We start from the raw sequence: 15,449 nt of genomic DNA, 5'->3' as shown, positions 1-15,449 counted from the left end.
CCTGCCCAGGAGGTAGATAAGCATGTGCCCTTTAGTTTGTCCTTAAACTCAACCTCTCAGAAGAGGTTAAGGAACACACCCAAGGTTGGAATTGACACTCAGACCTCCTGACTTCCTGGCTTTGGAGCAGGGAGCACAACCCCCACCTCCCTCGACTATCAGGAAAAACATCTGGGTTATAATGCCTGAGGATGGGCTATCAAGGGGAAATGGTGGAAGTTAGGTTCTTTAAGAAACTTTGAGCAAGGCGGCCTAAGTCCCAGCCAGGAGCCCCTCCCACACCCTGAGTCACAAGGCTCCTAATGCCTCTTTACAACTGTCCTGGAAGCTTCCCTTGAATGACCTCTTCAGAAATCTATGTGCTTGAAATGGTTGCAAAGAGGTGAGACTTCAAAATATGTGAGTAGGAGGCATCGTCTCAGGTGACAAAGCCTTTCCTTTACACTCAGTTCTTTGCCCAACGTGGCTCCCCTGCCATACTAATGAGTGCCCACTTACAGCAAAGCCAGAGGAACAGGCAGGACCACAAGAAGAAAAAGCCAGGGGAAGTCATCTTTAAAGGCCAAAAGGTTACATAAAACATAATAAAATACAACTGTTTCCTTTAAAATTTTTAATGGACAGGAAATGGTATAGAATAACTGCCAAGTCACATAAATTAGTTTTTGTGTTAATGTTTGTGATCCAGGAAAGAACACACTATCGGGCAATGCAAATCACATGGGCGTTTTCACCAGTTGTCTGGGCGCGTGACTGAGCATAGGCCACTGACCCATCTTTACATGGTCCAGAAAAAAAGGCGGCTGCCATGCTTGGCAGGCTTCAGATCTCCTTCTATCTCAGGGTTGGGCTCTGGTCTTGCTCTTGAGTGATAGGGATTCTCCGGTAGAGGTCGATCTGTTTTCACTTTGGTGACCTGGGAAGGGCGAAGAGGGAAGAGGCAAAGTTGAAAGTAAGGTTGGAGAAAGTGTGACTACAGATGAGCTCCCTGGTGTCTCCTCTCTGCTCCTGTTGCTCCAACAACCCTCCGACTTTAAGGCCCTAGCAAACCATGTTTAATCCTCAAATAAACACTTGGGAAAGTTTACTTGATGTCATTCCGCATGGTGGAAGCTGGGGATATGGAAAGAAACAAGATATATACTGTCCTCAAGGGACTCAGTCTTCTGAGGGAGACAGGCAAAGTATCAACCAAGACTTACTTCTCACAGTGGAGACAGGAACTATGCAGGACAGCACCAAGGACTCTGCACATCTCACCTCACTGGAGGCTAGGGGCACGTACATTTCTGAGGAGGGAGCACTTAGCTTAATCTTGAAGGATAAGCAAGAGTTAGCCAGGCAGACTGGGGAGGAAGGCAGGACAGAGAGGTTGATCTTTAGAACAGCCAAAGCAAGGCAAGAAGAGTGGGGGGAGATGAAGCACCTAAACAAGCTCTCGATGTTGAGCACATGACATCCCATTTCATTCTCACATCCCTATGAAGTCATTTTGCAGAGGTTCACTGAGACCACCTACAATACTACAGAAGAACTTTCAGAACACTGATCAGCCAGCCTACTCTAAAACCTGCCCTTTCAAAAATCATGCAGCACTGGGAGACAACTGAATGACAAAGGGTATGAATGATCTGCAAACTATGGATTTTAACCTGTTGGTAACAGGTGCCACTGAGACAGGGATGTAACCACTCACACCCGTAGGCTAGAAAGTATGGAAGCTAGACTGGAAAGAGGCAAAGTCAGAATTGGAGAGCTGAGCCAACAGGTCAACTAAGACAGTAAAGGATAAACAGCAACAGGGAGATGAAGATACTGACATCTATGGTAACCCCTAATGGTCACCAAAATCTTAACTGGGAAGACAGCAGAAATTATTCATTTTAAAGATAAGGAAACAGGTCCGGATACGTAGGCCATGGTTATTAACAAACTTTCAATTGCTACATTAATGGTATGAACTCTAAGCTACCCCAATGATAGAACCAGATTGACTTGCCTAGGTATATAATTTCAGAAATCATTTTCTGTAAACAGAGTTTTCAGGTATACAATCAGTGACACCCTCTATAGCATTTATTAACTCTAGCTCCCAGGTGAGGACCAGGGAGACCTGCTTAAGATGGGGTAACATCAGAGATGGAGATGGAACCTGAGTTTTCAAATGCAGAGTGGTTCCTTATTTGTCTGCTTTGAAACAGTATGCCCATTTCTCTGCTATAATTAGAGATCACTAAGGGTTTCTTCCTGCTTGAGTAAATCCAAATGCCCTCAGCTGGTATTAGAAGCTTTTAAGAATTCAAGATTTTCATGAAGTAAATCTAGGAAAATGTTTCTCAAATTTAAAGTAATCAAGGACCCCTTGAAAGAAAAAAACGAGGAAAGAACAAAGTAACCTCTTCTTCCATAGCACTCCCCAAAAGAAAAGGAGCAGAGGCATGTGGTCAAACCAACTACTAAGTAAATGACTTTGGGTAGCCTACCTAAGACTTAGGTTTCCACCTGTAAAACAGGTTTATGAGTAGCTCACAGGTCAACAGATGAAGTAAAACAGTACATGTAAAGTGTCTGATGTACAGTAGGTACTCCGTAAGGTATTGCTGTTTTGATTTTTTTTGGTACTAAATATTGAACCCAGGGGCCCATTCCCAGAACTTTTTATTTTTTATTTTGGGACAGAGTCTCACTAAGTTGCTTAGGGCATTGCAAAGTTGCTGAGGTTAACCTCAAACTTGAGTTCCTCCGGCCTCAGCCTCCTGAGTCACTAGGATTACAGGCTTGTACCACCACGTCTGGCTTCATAAGTTATTTTTAATATTATCAGGATTATGGGTAAGAAAGTGCAGGGAAGGACACTGACATTCAAACTGAGACCTTACAAGTAAGTAGGAATTCACAGGGGAAAGTAGAAGGGAAAGGAACTGTGTGGGAACAGAACACAAATGTGAATTAAGCTAAAACTTAAACTTTACCCAGGTGATTATACCCTTCTAGAAAGAGATTGAATACTGAATTGAAGTATAAGTGAAGGTGATAATCCACATAAAGAGAACACTTTTAAAAGTTAAGACAACACTAACTTTATTTTTTAGGGGTTTTTTAACATTAATATAAAGATTCAAAAATAAATATATTTTCTTACTACCATGACTTGTTAGCATGACTTATTAATTCTCCTGTCAGGAGTCAGAAATGATAAAAGATAGTTTCGTTAAATGTGTTAAGTTCCACCACTTTCCAACTTAGAATTATCACCTATTTAAAGTAATTTGTTGAGTGTAGCAAAAAAAGATATGAAGATAATTATGGTAGATACCAATTTAAAAAAAAAAAAAGGGCTAGGTCACTGCACTACTTATGACAACAATCTTTTCACCCAATTATTCACAGATGCTATACACAAAGGAAAAAAACAAAGATTAATTGTGGACCTATGTGCCCAGATAATACGCAAGGGATTCACATAAGCTCTCTGGTGTAATTCTCACAGAAAAACAGGGATCCCTGGCCCCACTTTGTAGACATGGTAGGACAAAAAACATTATGCAATTCGTTCAAGATCCCGCAGCAAGTAAGTAGTGGAACCAATCTATTTGCCTCCATGCCTGCCAGCTGCGCAGCCCAGAAGGAATGGAGGGTGCTAAAGCCAAGCAGCAGGAACAGATTAGCTCATTTAGGGGCCTGCATGTCACAATACAGATGGGACACCTTATCTTACAAGCAAAGGAAAGCCCCTGAAATTTTTAAAAAAGTGATCCCCATGATTTTTTATTTTCCACACAGATCATTCTTTCAGCGAAGATGTAGTTTTATCCCTAAATTCTTCAATTTCAGAGGATGAATGATCTTTTAAGACCCAACCAAACAGATTCACCTTCCCCTCCCAGAAATGCACCGAGCTCAGGTTAAGAACTCTTCTCTGAGAAGATAACAGCAGCCTGGCCAGTGAGAAGACTAAAGAAACTATTCCAGGAAATATTACTCCAGTGACTGTATGGACTAAACAGGAGGAGGGATTGAAGACTGAAAGCAGCAGGCTTCGAGTTCTGACATTTCCACAGATGGTGACATCACAACTAAGATAGGTAATATAGAAGAAAGGAGAAGAAAACACACTTTTTAACTAGAAGCATCTATTTCTTAAATGTTAGGTATGTTTCTGAAAAATCTGGCACAAGCCTGATCCTATTCTGCAGTGAATTCTACAATAACCTCAAAGATGTTTTCAGCTGACAGTGTTTCACTAACATTTTGTTTATCCTCCTCCTACTCCCTTCTATTCTTCAATCAGCTCATTAATAACAATTTTTTAAAAGGGGCATATGCTGGGATATTTCTATTAAAAACAAACCCTTTTGTACAGTGTACAATCACTCCCTAATAAACCTGAAGTAAATTTAAACTTCTTGCATCATATCTATACCCACAGAGACCACTCTCTGAGCACCTCCTGCCTTTCCCCAAACTCCCTGGGAATGGGACCCAGCAGGAGCCCTTTTACCTTTGATAGTTCTCCCAGGTCAGGCCGCACCCAGCCCAATTTGTCCAGCACACAATCATCAAACTTTGCCTGCTGTTTGCGACAGTGACGAAATAATTGCAGGCCGGAATAATCGATGCAGGTCCAATATTCTGTAAAAGGCTCCGCACAGTGACGCTTTATCTGCCTGGAAAGGAGGGATAGGTTAGAGGCAGCACTTATGCAAAACAATAAAAATCAGAAAAGCTGGGCAAAATATAGGCACAGATCTCAAATACATAACCTTAATTTCTGAAAGCATGGGAGTAAATACTATCACCTCACTTACAGGACAACTGCAAGACCTTCAAATGACATAAAAAAAAAAAAAAGATTTCTGAAGAACAAAACCCACTTACTTTATGTAGCTTAAAGAAAAGGTTGTGGCCTAAGGCACAGGTATCTTACTCAAAAGGAGAACTCCTCACTTGGGACTATTTATTCTTTTCATTAAATCCAATTCTAAAGAATATCTGCTTAGCAAACTTAGAAAGAAGCATAGTCAGAGATGGGCACACTGACAAGAAGAGGAGACAGAATTTCAAAAAGCAAATATACAAACTAACAAGCAGAAGAGCCTGGGGTCACTCATTATAGAGGCAAACTGCCCTCCACTCCTTGATAGCTCAAGGTTCAAGTTCTACTAAATGCTTTGAACCAAAATAGAGACAACTATTGTCACCAAGAAAAAAGTTAAATTATATTTAGCGTTCTCTGTTAAGAAGCAGGGTAGCAAATTTTGTGGCCTCAAATTGGCTAGGGGAAAAAAAAATGTAACTTTTGTGAATAAAAAGGAAAAGTAAGCTTCAGTTGATCTGAAAAATTCCCCTTATCATTCAAATGTGCTGGTAATCAAATAAAGCAAAACAAGCAAGAATAAAACACCATTATTTTATGCAATTGTATTTGAGGTAGTGGAAGATATTGAGAGGACCTCTTTCCCCCAATGGAATAATTGTGAGGGCTGGGGCCTTAGCTGAATGGTGGAGCACTTGCCTAGCACGTGTGGGGCACTGGGTTCAATCCTTAGCACCACATAAAAATAAATAAATAAATAAAGTAAAGGTATTTTGTCCATCTACAACTAAAAATAATATTAAAAATAATAATAATAATAATAATGGAGTGGGGAGCATAAGCGGAATGAAGGAACTTTGGTTTGGGCAAAGGGGAGGGATGAAAGGAGGTGTGAGGGTAGGAAAGATGGTGGAATGAGATGTACATCATTACCCTAGGTATATGTGTGAAGACATGAATGGTGTGACTCTACTTTGTGTATAAGATAAATGAAAAATTGTACTCCATATGTGTACTATGAACTGAAATGAATTCTGTCATGTATAACAAATTACAATAAAATTTTAAAAATAAAAAAGTAATAATTATGAAAGGCTTCCTTACCCTACTCCAACAATTTAACTAGCAAATGGATCCTGTGTAAGATGTTTCAGAAAGGTAGACTCTCAGAGATGGTCTAAGGAAGTTCATAGTAAAACTTCTGCGTTCCCCTTATGGGAGACAAAAGTGACCAGTTTCCTAGGTAACCTTGCAGGTACTGTAGGCATAACCTGCACTCACTCATCCTGGACTTGAGAGTCACTCCAGTAGAAAACTACCATTTTCAAGGGGAGTTCTGAATCCTCCAAGATGCTGGGGCAGAAGAGGAGCTGCAAATAGTGCTCTAGTAGTCGAGGTCCCTGTTCTGGGCCCAGCTACTCTTAGCCCACAGATGATCATCTACTAAGGCTCCAATCAATACTTCAGCAGCGAGAAATTCCTTTCAGGGAGGCAGTTAGGCACCTTGGGAACCTGTGAAATCCAAACATTTGCCAATTAAAACATACTAACTCTGGATCTTGGGAAAAATGTTTTGCCAAAATTCTCTTAGAAAATAATGTTTTTTAAAAAAAATGAACACATATTTAATCTCGCTAGCAGATAAATCAAAGAAAATTCAAGCACAATAAAATATCATTTGGTAACTGTCAAATATTTAAATAACATGCATACCAGGATGCAGTGCTGACAGCATTAAGTTGACCCAACTCTAAAAAAAAAAAAAAAAAAAAAGAAAAGGCACTAAAGTTCAAGAGCCATAAATATGTTCAAAGCCTTCTACAGCTGGGCACGGTGGTACTTGCCTGTAATCCCAGTGGCTTGGGAGGCTGAGGCAGGAGGATCATGAGTTCAAAGCCGCCTCAGCAACTTAAAGAGGCCCTAAGCAACTCAGTGAGAACCTCTCTCCACATAAAATACAAAAATGTGGCTAAAGGGGCTGGGGTTGTAGCTCAGTGGTAGAGCACTTGCCCAGCATATGTAAGGCATTGGGTTCGATTCTCAGTACCACATACAAATAAATAAAAAAAGGTCCATCAACAACTAAAAAATACATTATTTATATATATATATATCCCATTACCTTAAAAACATACAAAAAAAAGTGGCTAAAAATGTTAAGTACCTCTAGGTTCAATCCCTGGTACCAAAAAAAAAAAAAAAAGAAAAAGAAAAAGGCTTTTCAAAATAATCTTACAACTGGCAATAATTAAAAGATGAAAAAGAGGGGCTGGGGCTGGGGCTCAGCAGTAGAGTGCTTGCCTAGCATGTGTGGGGCCCTGGGTTCAATCCTCAGCACCACATAAAAATAAATAAATAAATAAAGGTACTGTATCCGACTACAACTAAAAAATAAATATTAAAAAAAAATGAAAAAGGGCCACATACAAAAGTAATTACTTAGATTTATCTAAAATGATCAAAAATTGAATTCATCAATTATGTTCACCAACAGAAACTGGTCAAGTATATTTTGGTTAGTTCATCTACTAATGGAATAGTATACAGTCATTAAAAATAGTGAAGACTATATAGCAGCCTGACAGAATTTTCCAATAGTTTCAATGAAAAATCAATTTTTAAAATACACAAGCTTTGACTGTGACCACAAAAATACTCTTGTATACAAACAAAGATAGTATAAGGAAAAAGGAAAGCAGCTACTGTGCTAAGGCATTTGATTTTTCCCTCTAATGTCATATAGTGGACATCTGCAGCTTCTGCCTAGCCGGCAGTCATTCCCCATTCTTCTATAAACACCCCTGTCATTTTCCTTTTGGGAACAACCCCTCCCTGACTCTCAGCAATGTGATTTGAATGAAGTTAAGACTCTGTCCACTCAAAGCCTGACCAATCAGAGCATTTTCTCTCTCAAGGCAGAACTGGCTCAACAATATGCATTCAGTCAGCTAGGACAACTGCTACTCGAGCAGGGACCCTGGTCTCAAACTACTGGAGAGATGGCACTTTGTCTAGGCTTGCTAAGCAAGGAGAAGAGCACTTTGAAGCAGCTGTTGGCCACTTCTACCACCCCAAAGAGAGAGTCTCTGAAAATAAAGTCAAGAGAGAAAAGCAGAACTAAGAGATTATGGAGAGAAAAGGAGAAACAAAAGACACCAACTGTGTTGAGATCACTGAAGCCCTTGAATCTAGCCTGCTTCATGCAAGGTCTATTTCTGGACTCTACAGTTAAAGAGCCAAATCCCTGAGTCCCTGCCCCTTTCAACAGAGTCCCGCCTAGTATCGTTGCTAAAACATTTTTCTATAATTATACACCATAGATTTTTCTACTCAAATATCAAAGACAGTTGACTACCTAAAAATCTGACTCACAACTGTGTGTTCTGTAGTAACAATAATAACCTAGTGAATGTCTGCTCATCAGCACTGTCCCTCATTTTTTAGGGTGCTGGGGATCAAGCACGGGGCCTCCCACATACTAGGCCAAGTGCTCTACCACTGAGCCACATCTCTAGCCCTGAGGTGTCTTTATGTATTTTCAAATTTTTCATAGACATACTGTGTAAAACAGGTATTATCTTACACTTTGGAAACTGATACACATAGAGATCAAAGAACTTGCCATATAGTAAAAATGAAAACAAAAATATCACTAACTGTTTACCTTGGTCTGTTTTAAAACCTACCCATTTCCTACTAAAATTATCCTTTGGTTTAATTAGCTGGATGTTTTTAAGACCCTGATATTTCAACCACACAGGCACTGAGACCAAAAGACTTCTTACCTGAAGAATTCCAGAGCACACTTGTTGACCAACTTGCCTTCCTCTAAACACCGCCTCGGGTCTTTCTCCTCCCAGCGGCACAGCATGAACTCCTTATTGGGCTTATCACACTGAGCCCCATAGTGATGGGCCGCAGCTTTCAGCACAGCAGAGCTGACTTTCACCTAAGAAAGGAACATGGGACAAAGACCACAGACGGAACCAGTGTCACTTTCTCCATGTTACTTCATGCTGGTCAAGAAAAGCAGCTTGGTTAGGACTGCTGGGTCTTTATCCCTAAAAAGGCTACAGTTACATCAACTTTGTGAGATTGTTGTAAAGGTGAAGATTTATGATAGCCTCATGTTTAATTTTCTTGCTCTAGAAATCAGAAAACTCATTCTCATATATTATTTTCTTCACCTTTACAACAATCTCACAAAGTTGATGTAACTGTAGCATTTTTAGGGATAAAGACCCAGCAGTCCTAACCAAGCTGCTTAAAAGATAAATGGGGGCTCCTGGAATGCAAGGAAAGGAACCAACTCAGGGAGCTTCCCTGAGTTTCCACTCCCAGAATAAATGAATAAAGGGAGAATATATGGGACTCCCAGAGGACCAGGAAATCACAGAAGATGAGAGACTGGAAAGAATCAGAAAGAGCACCTAGTCCAGCAAATTGTTATTAACAAAGTACTAGAATCTGTGAATTTTTAAAAATAATAAAATCAACATTTTCTTGCGGAAAAAAGTGTGGTTAAGTTAACTCACAGGGAACTGCAATAGTCCAGGGTCTATTTAACAGCTGCAGCAGCAAAGGTCCTGCTGGGCTTTTTTCTGTTCTTGCTTTTTCCACAGTAATAACACAATGGGTGTGTGTGTGTGTGTGTGTTTGTTTGTTTGTTTGTTTTAGTAGAGATGGATACAGTATCTTTATTTTATTTGTTTGTTTTATGTGGTGCCAGGGATAGAACCCAGTGCCTCATGCATTCTAGGCAAGTGTTCTACCACTGAACTATGACCCCGGCCCCAAACCACAATGTTTTAACTTCTGTCTCTTAACAGAACATGTTGTTATTTGAGAGAATTCTCCCTCATTCTTCCTTTTTAAACTTGTCTGTTACTCTCTCAGATGAACACTGCTCTAATAATTTGCATTTGAACTGCATTAAATTTAGTTAACATTCTGAATTGGGAGGATGAGCACTTTGTAACAGATTGAGCATGTATCTTTTCTGAAATACTTGGGACCAGAGGTGCTATGGATTTTTGGAGGATCTATCTAAGAACTATCCTGGGGATGGGACCCAAGTCTAAATATGAACTTCACCTTATACACATACACTGAAGGTAATTTTATCAAATATTTTTAGTGTACCTTTATTTTGACTGCAACCTGTCACGTGAGCTCAGGTGTATAATTTTTCACTTGTGGCATCATGTTGATGCTCAAAATGTTTTAGATTTTGGTGTATTTCAGATTTTGGATTTTTGAACTAGGGATATTCACCTTGTGTTGGGTCTCTGCTCAAATTTTATATCCTCAGAGAACCTTTCCTTAATCATCTGACATAAGCTAGCACTTGACCATCTTATATAAGCTGGTGGTCCCTCATGTGGTGTACATGTGACTACTAGGACATAAGCTCCACAGGGTAGGGATTCTGTTTCAACAGAGATCCAATACTGTAAAAAGGTCAATTCTCCCTAAATAAAGGATATAATTAAATGTAATGTTTACCATGATACATCAAGCACCCAAAATAGCTCAAGACTGGCTGTTGAGCACCCAATCTTTTCTGACAATGGAGATACAAGAATTACAAAAGGCATAAAAATATATGAATTATGGCCTGTAGAAGACATAGTATTTCTCTCCATTTAAGCCAGATTCAGGTCATTCTTTTCCTTGGTAAAATGAAGGTCCCTTCATAAAGGGACGTTGCACATTTCTTGCTTATTCCACAAGTTTTTTGTTTGTTTTTGGTTCTGGAGAGTGAACCCAGGGGTGACATCCCAATCCTTTTTTTAATTTTGAGATAAGGCCTCACTAAGTTGCTGAGGCTGACCTTGAACTTGCAATCCTCCTGCCTCATATTCCCAAGTCACTGGCTCCACCATATCCAGCTTAGCATTTAATACTATCTTAAGTAGAGTACTTTTTTCTACTGGATTTTCAAAGTGGCTACTGCTTGCTTATACACTATAAATTTCTTAGCCACCTTACTGAAGCCATCTTACCAGTTTCAATACAAAACTCATAAGAATTATCAGAAAATACTTACCATCTACAACCATAAAATCAGTCTGTCTTTCTTTCTGATGTTTGTATCTTTTTTCCTTCTTTTTTTTAAAAAAAAAAATACTTTATTTTACTTATTTGTTTATTTATTTATTTATTATGTGGTGCTGAGGATCGAACCCATTGCCTCTCATGTGCTAGGCAAGTGCTCTTCCGCTGAGCCACAACCCCAGCCCCATCTTTTTTCCTTCATATTCTCTTGTACCATTTTATTGCTCTGATCAAACCCTCCAGCACAACTCAGATAAACTGAAATGACAGTAAGGAACTTTTTGTTCCTAAACTTTAAAACAGCTTGATACAACATTTATCTGCTTTCCTGTTGCTATTGTCTTCCCTAAGAAAGACTAATAAAAAAACTTCAAGCATCTTTTTATTAACCTATAAATGTAACATAGAGCATTTACAGATTTATCTAAAACTGACTTCTATTTCTAGAATAAAATCTAGTCTAGTCTATCATAGTATTATACTTTAATACAATACTGGATTTGATTTGTAAAATTAAGTATTTTATTATGAGAAAAGTCTATAATTTTATTCACTTTGCCCAGTTATTAATAAGATAAATGGCAAGAAGAGAGTAATTTACACACTACAGGAAAATTAAAGATATGACTATGTCTACACATATTACAACTTCATAATTATTAAAAACAAAGATAAAGTTATAATGTAAGTGAAATTTGCCATGACAATTCTAATAAGTTTGTCAAAAATCTGTAAAACTTTCACATGAAAATTTTTTAAAATAAAAGTTACCTAAATAGTTTGGAGAATAAAAATGATCACTCAAAGTTTAATTAAAGCATAACACATTTTAAAAATTATATTGGCTATATTTACTTCCTTTTCAAATGCCTTAAAATATCCTTAAGTGACTAATTTAATACTTCAAATGCCCATGGTGATCATGCCCCCAAAAGCCTGCAACATTATTTGCTTTACTTCCCTACAGATGTGGAGGTTTTATCCAAACAAAGGTACAACCATGTTGTTGAGCATATAAAACACTATCTCCGTCACAAAGAAATAAAGGATGAGAATCACTCACTAAATCCATTTCCTAACTGATGAACAAGAGACATATGCTCAATGACAAGCCAGTCAATGGCAACCCCAGAACTGGAACCCAAAGCCTATGACCTTTAACCAGGCCTCTTCCCAGGTCATCACCATCCCTGATACAGCAAAGAACCTGAGGTGTCGACCACATCTCCTCACCTGCTTCTTCACTAAGACTGACTGATGAATTCCAATAGCAAGGCTGTCCTTTCACAGCTGCTTTCCATGAATACCCTTTCAAATTCATTCAACGCCCTTTGTCTCAAGAAGACAGAATTTCAACATCTTTCCTCACCTAACTTCACAAGCCAACCTGCACAGCAGGATTATAAAGTCTGCAGGTGTGGGAAGTGAGGCAGAGATCTTCTAGTCTTGTTCTTGCTTCCTTAAACCACGTCTGCAACTTCTTATGGTACTTGGTTTATATCAGGCCTTTTATTTTCTTTAATATATGTAAAGTGGAGCATGATACTACTTATAGATCCATTATGAGGATCAAATGAGTTAATGCATATAAATATACTAAGAATTCTGCCTGACATAAAGTACATCATCAATATTAGCTATAATTCTCATTTTTACTCAAAATTATCAATGTGTTCAAGGAAGTTTCCAGCCCAAAGCTTCTAACTACTTTTTCCATGGGGATGTGTCATAACTCCCAGTCAACAAGATCCAAAATGCTTTTAACCTCCTCCCCAAACTTGCTGTTGCTTCTGGCTTCCCCAACTCTACTGTCGACACAAATCTGACATTGATTCCTCAACCTTTCCCACCTTCCTTCTTAATCCATTGCTAAATGGGATCAATTCCAGACGTATTCACTTGTTCTTTCCTTCCTGCAAGCTGCTTAAGTGATTATCCTAAATGATAATTCCTATTCTACTCTGCTATTAGAACAAATCATTGTTAGGAGCAGTAGTGCACACCTATAATCCCAGCTATTTGGGAGGCTGAGGCAGGAAGATCACAAGTTCAAGGCCAACATGGGCAATTTGGTGAGACCATGTCTCAAAACCAAAAATTTTAAAAAAGGGCTGAGAATAAAGCTCAGAGGTACAGTACTGATGGGTTCAATCCCCAGTACCTTAAAGAGAGAGAGAAGGAGAACGTTCTATCAAAGTTCAGCCTTAACAGGACAAAGCCCAAACTTACTGGCTATTCAAAGCCTTCTGGTTCCAAACTATCTTTTTTGTTTTGTTTTGTTTTAATTAGTTACACATGACAGTACAATATCTTGTCAAACTTATCTTTCTAGCTTTCTCATCCAAGTTTCACAAAGGGATTATTTGCTGTTCTCTGAACACTGAACTCACTGTTCCCCAACCCATTTTTAGCCCCTTACCTTTTCCCAGCTCCTTACCTTTGCTCAAATCCTACCTTCACTTAAGAGTTCTCTCCATCTCTGCCCAGAAATGCCATTATTCAAATGTCCATTTAGCTATATCCTATCTTATGGCCAAGAAGGACTTTTTCTTTTCTCTTTATAGCCTCAGAGAACTGTACAATAGTAATCACTCATCTTACAAACAAAATAACTGTCTGAAAATGCTGAAAGTGACTCATTAAGGTGACTGACAGTTAGCCCTGGAATTAATATCGAACATCAAACCCTTTCCTTAGGCATGCCTGCCCCTCTTTCGTAGTATTTAATGGTACTTTGTCCTATATTTTAGTCATTTATTATCTGTTTCTCAATTCACATTTTAGATGTAAACCCTAAAGGCAAATTTATTTCAGATAAAGAACTTCTTGCATAAAACAGAACCTCAAATGCTTGCTGAACCAAATTAAAATTCCAATGAAAAATACAGCAACTCACGTTTAACCCAGTTTCATGATGGGGCAAGAAATAAAAAACTGGTTCCTCAGAAGCATTCTTCCTGCCTCTTCTTAGCAAATGTCATTTTATTATAAAGCTCCTGAACACAGCTAATTTCTCCATTTGAGGAAAATAACCGTTGTCATCCTCACAGGCATATAAGACTAAATGAAGTAATGCAGGTAAAACACAGTGCCTGATTCATAATTCTAGGCACCAATTTTTAGTCATGCCCTTTCCCTCCTTTAATGTAGCCTGTTCCTTCTACTGTCCAGTCATATCACTTCTTCCCACCACCTCACTTATAGGATAAAGTCCAAACTGCTTGGCCAAGTCCTATCTCAGCCATAGGTATATCTCCTGGCTCAGGACCTGCTGCTTCCCACCAACACCAGGATCACATTAAACAGCACCTGGAACCCCAACAAACCAAGACTCTATTAAACCTTCCCAATCTGTTGAGCATCTGCCCATAACCAAGTATTTTAAAAATGGGTTTCAGGACCAGACCTGGGTTCACCACCCAACTCTACCACATACTAGCTATGTGACCTCAAGCAAACCACTCCTACTCTCAGGGTCTATTTGATCTATAACAGGGGAAGGCCAATTATATCCTACCTTATAGTGTTGCTGGGAGGATTCAATAAATTAATGCATCTAAAGTAATTATTTGCATCCTGCCTGGCTTTGAGAAATGGCTGGATCATGGGAACTATAATTAGTAATCTACTGTCTTCACTTCTCATGGCACTAACTACACTGTAGTATAACTACCTCTTTATGTGTCTCCCTCTTAGATTAAAACCTATATGAGAGCAGTGACTTTATCTCGTATTTTCCAGTGTATCTGCACATTGTAATATTTAAAAGATATCTATGGAATAAATGAATGCTTTAAATATGTCCAGACCAAACACCTTGCCATAGTTGTGAGCAAATGCACTTTCTTCAATATCATCGTATTTTCCTACAGCTCTTTAACTCCTTTCTAATGTGTTCTGCACCGATGAAATACTTTAATGTGACGGTCCGCCCTCGGATATGCGCACCTGGGGCGGTATACTCCATTCACAGGGAGGTGTGAGCGACAGGAGGTAAAGAGGCCCTGGCTTAAGGTTGGTAAAAAGTATCAACATTATTCACAGAAAGAGGAGCAGGTCTCTGGTGGTGGCGGGTGGGGGTGTTCTACAGCCATAGCGGGGTGCAGTGGGGTGGGTCAGGATCCTCGGAGCTATGCATGGACGTTTGGGAATCAGGTGTGTGTGTGTGCGGGGATCGGAGAACTGGGGGTCGGGGCCCAGGGTCCGCTGAGGCGAAGATTGGGCCCAGGCCTAGCCAGCTGCAGCCCTGTGCCCCTCTTGCCTGCCCTCCGGACGAGCCTCACCTCCTCCACTTTCAGCTCTTCCACAGTAGGCAGCTCCACTATCCCCGGCATGACGGCTGTAGCTGCGACCCCGCCGAGGTGCCCTCAGCGGCTTTGCCCCCCGTCTCCTTGAACTCCCCTTAGGACCGCCGTAGCCCAGCCTACGCATGCGCATCCCACAGCACGCAGGCGCACTGCTCCGTTCCGCCGCCGGAGACAGAGCATGCGCAAAGCCAGGAAGTCCGGCGCGTGTATGGGGCGGGGCTTCGCGTCGGTTCCGCCCACCCCTCTTGGTTGTCATAGTGAGGCGTTGT

General features: G+C 39.9%; 1 protein-coding gene across 1 annotated transcript; it reads right to left on the bottom strand.

Moving 5' to 3' along the window:
* Positions 1 to 598: 598 nt before the first annotated feature.
* Ndufa8 (NADH:ubiquinone oxidoreductase subunit A8) lies at positions 599 to 15,357 on the bottom strand. Its single transcript, XM_076845540.2, has 4 exons — positions 15,157 to 15,357; positions 8,602 to 8,765; positions 4,502 to 4,667; positions 599 to 916 (listed from the first exon to the last, which is right to left on the bottom strand). The coding sequence occupies exons 1-4, from the start codon at positions 15,205 to 15,207 to the stop codon at positions 779 to 781; spliced, it is 519 nt and encodes a 172-aa protein (XP_076701655.1). The 5' UTR covers positions 15,208 to 15,357; the 3' UTR covers positions 599 to 778.
* Positions 15,358 to 15,449: the final 92 nt, after the last annotated feature.

Source organism: Callospermophilus lateralis, chromosome 2, assembly GCF_048772815.1.
Source record: "Callospermophilus lateralis isolate mCalLat2 chromosome 2, mCalLat2.hap1, whole genome shotgun sequence".
Classification (NCBI taxonomy): Eukaryota; Metazoa; Chordata; class Mammalia; order Rodentia; family Sciuridae; genus Callospermophilus; species Callospermophilus lateralis.
This window is presented reverse-complemented; position numbering and strand designations above follow the sequence as displayed.

Bases quoted from the DNA above. Each gene is read 5' to 3' on its own strand.
- Ndufa8 (XM_076845540.2), bottom strand. From the start codon at position 15,207: ATGCCGGGGATAGTGGAGCTGCCTACTGTGGAAGAGCTGAAAGTGGAG. The intron at 8,766-15,156 runs GTGAGGCTCGTC...TTCCTTTCTTAG, and splicing joins AAGAGCTGAAAGTGGAGGAG to GTGAAAGTCAGCTCTGCTGT. The intron at 4,668-8,601 runs GTAAGAAGTCTT...CCTCCTTTCCAG, and splicing joins TGTGCTCTGGAATTCTTCAG to GCAGATAAAGCGTCACTGTG.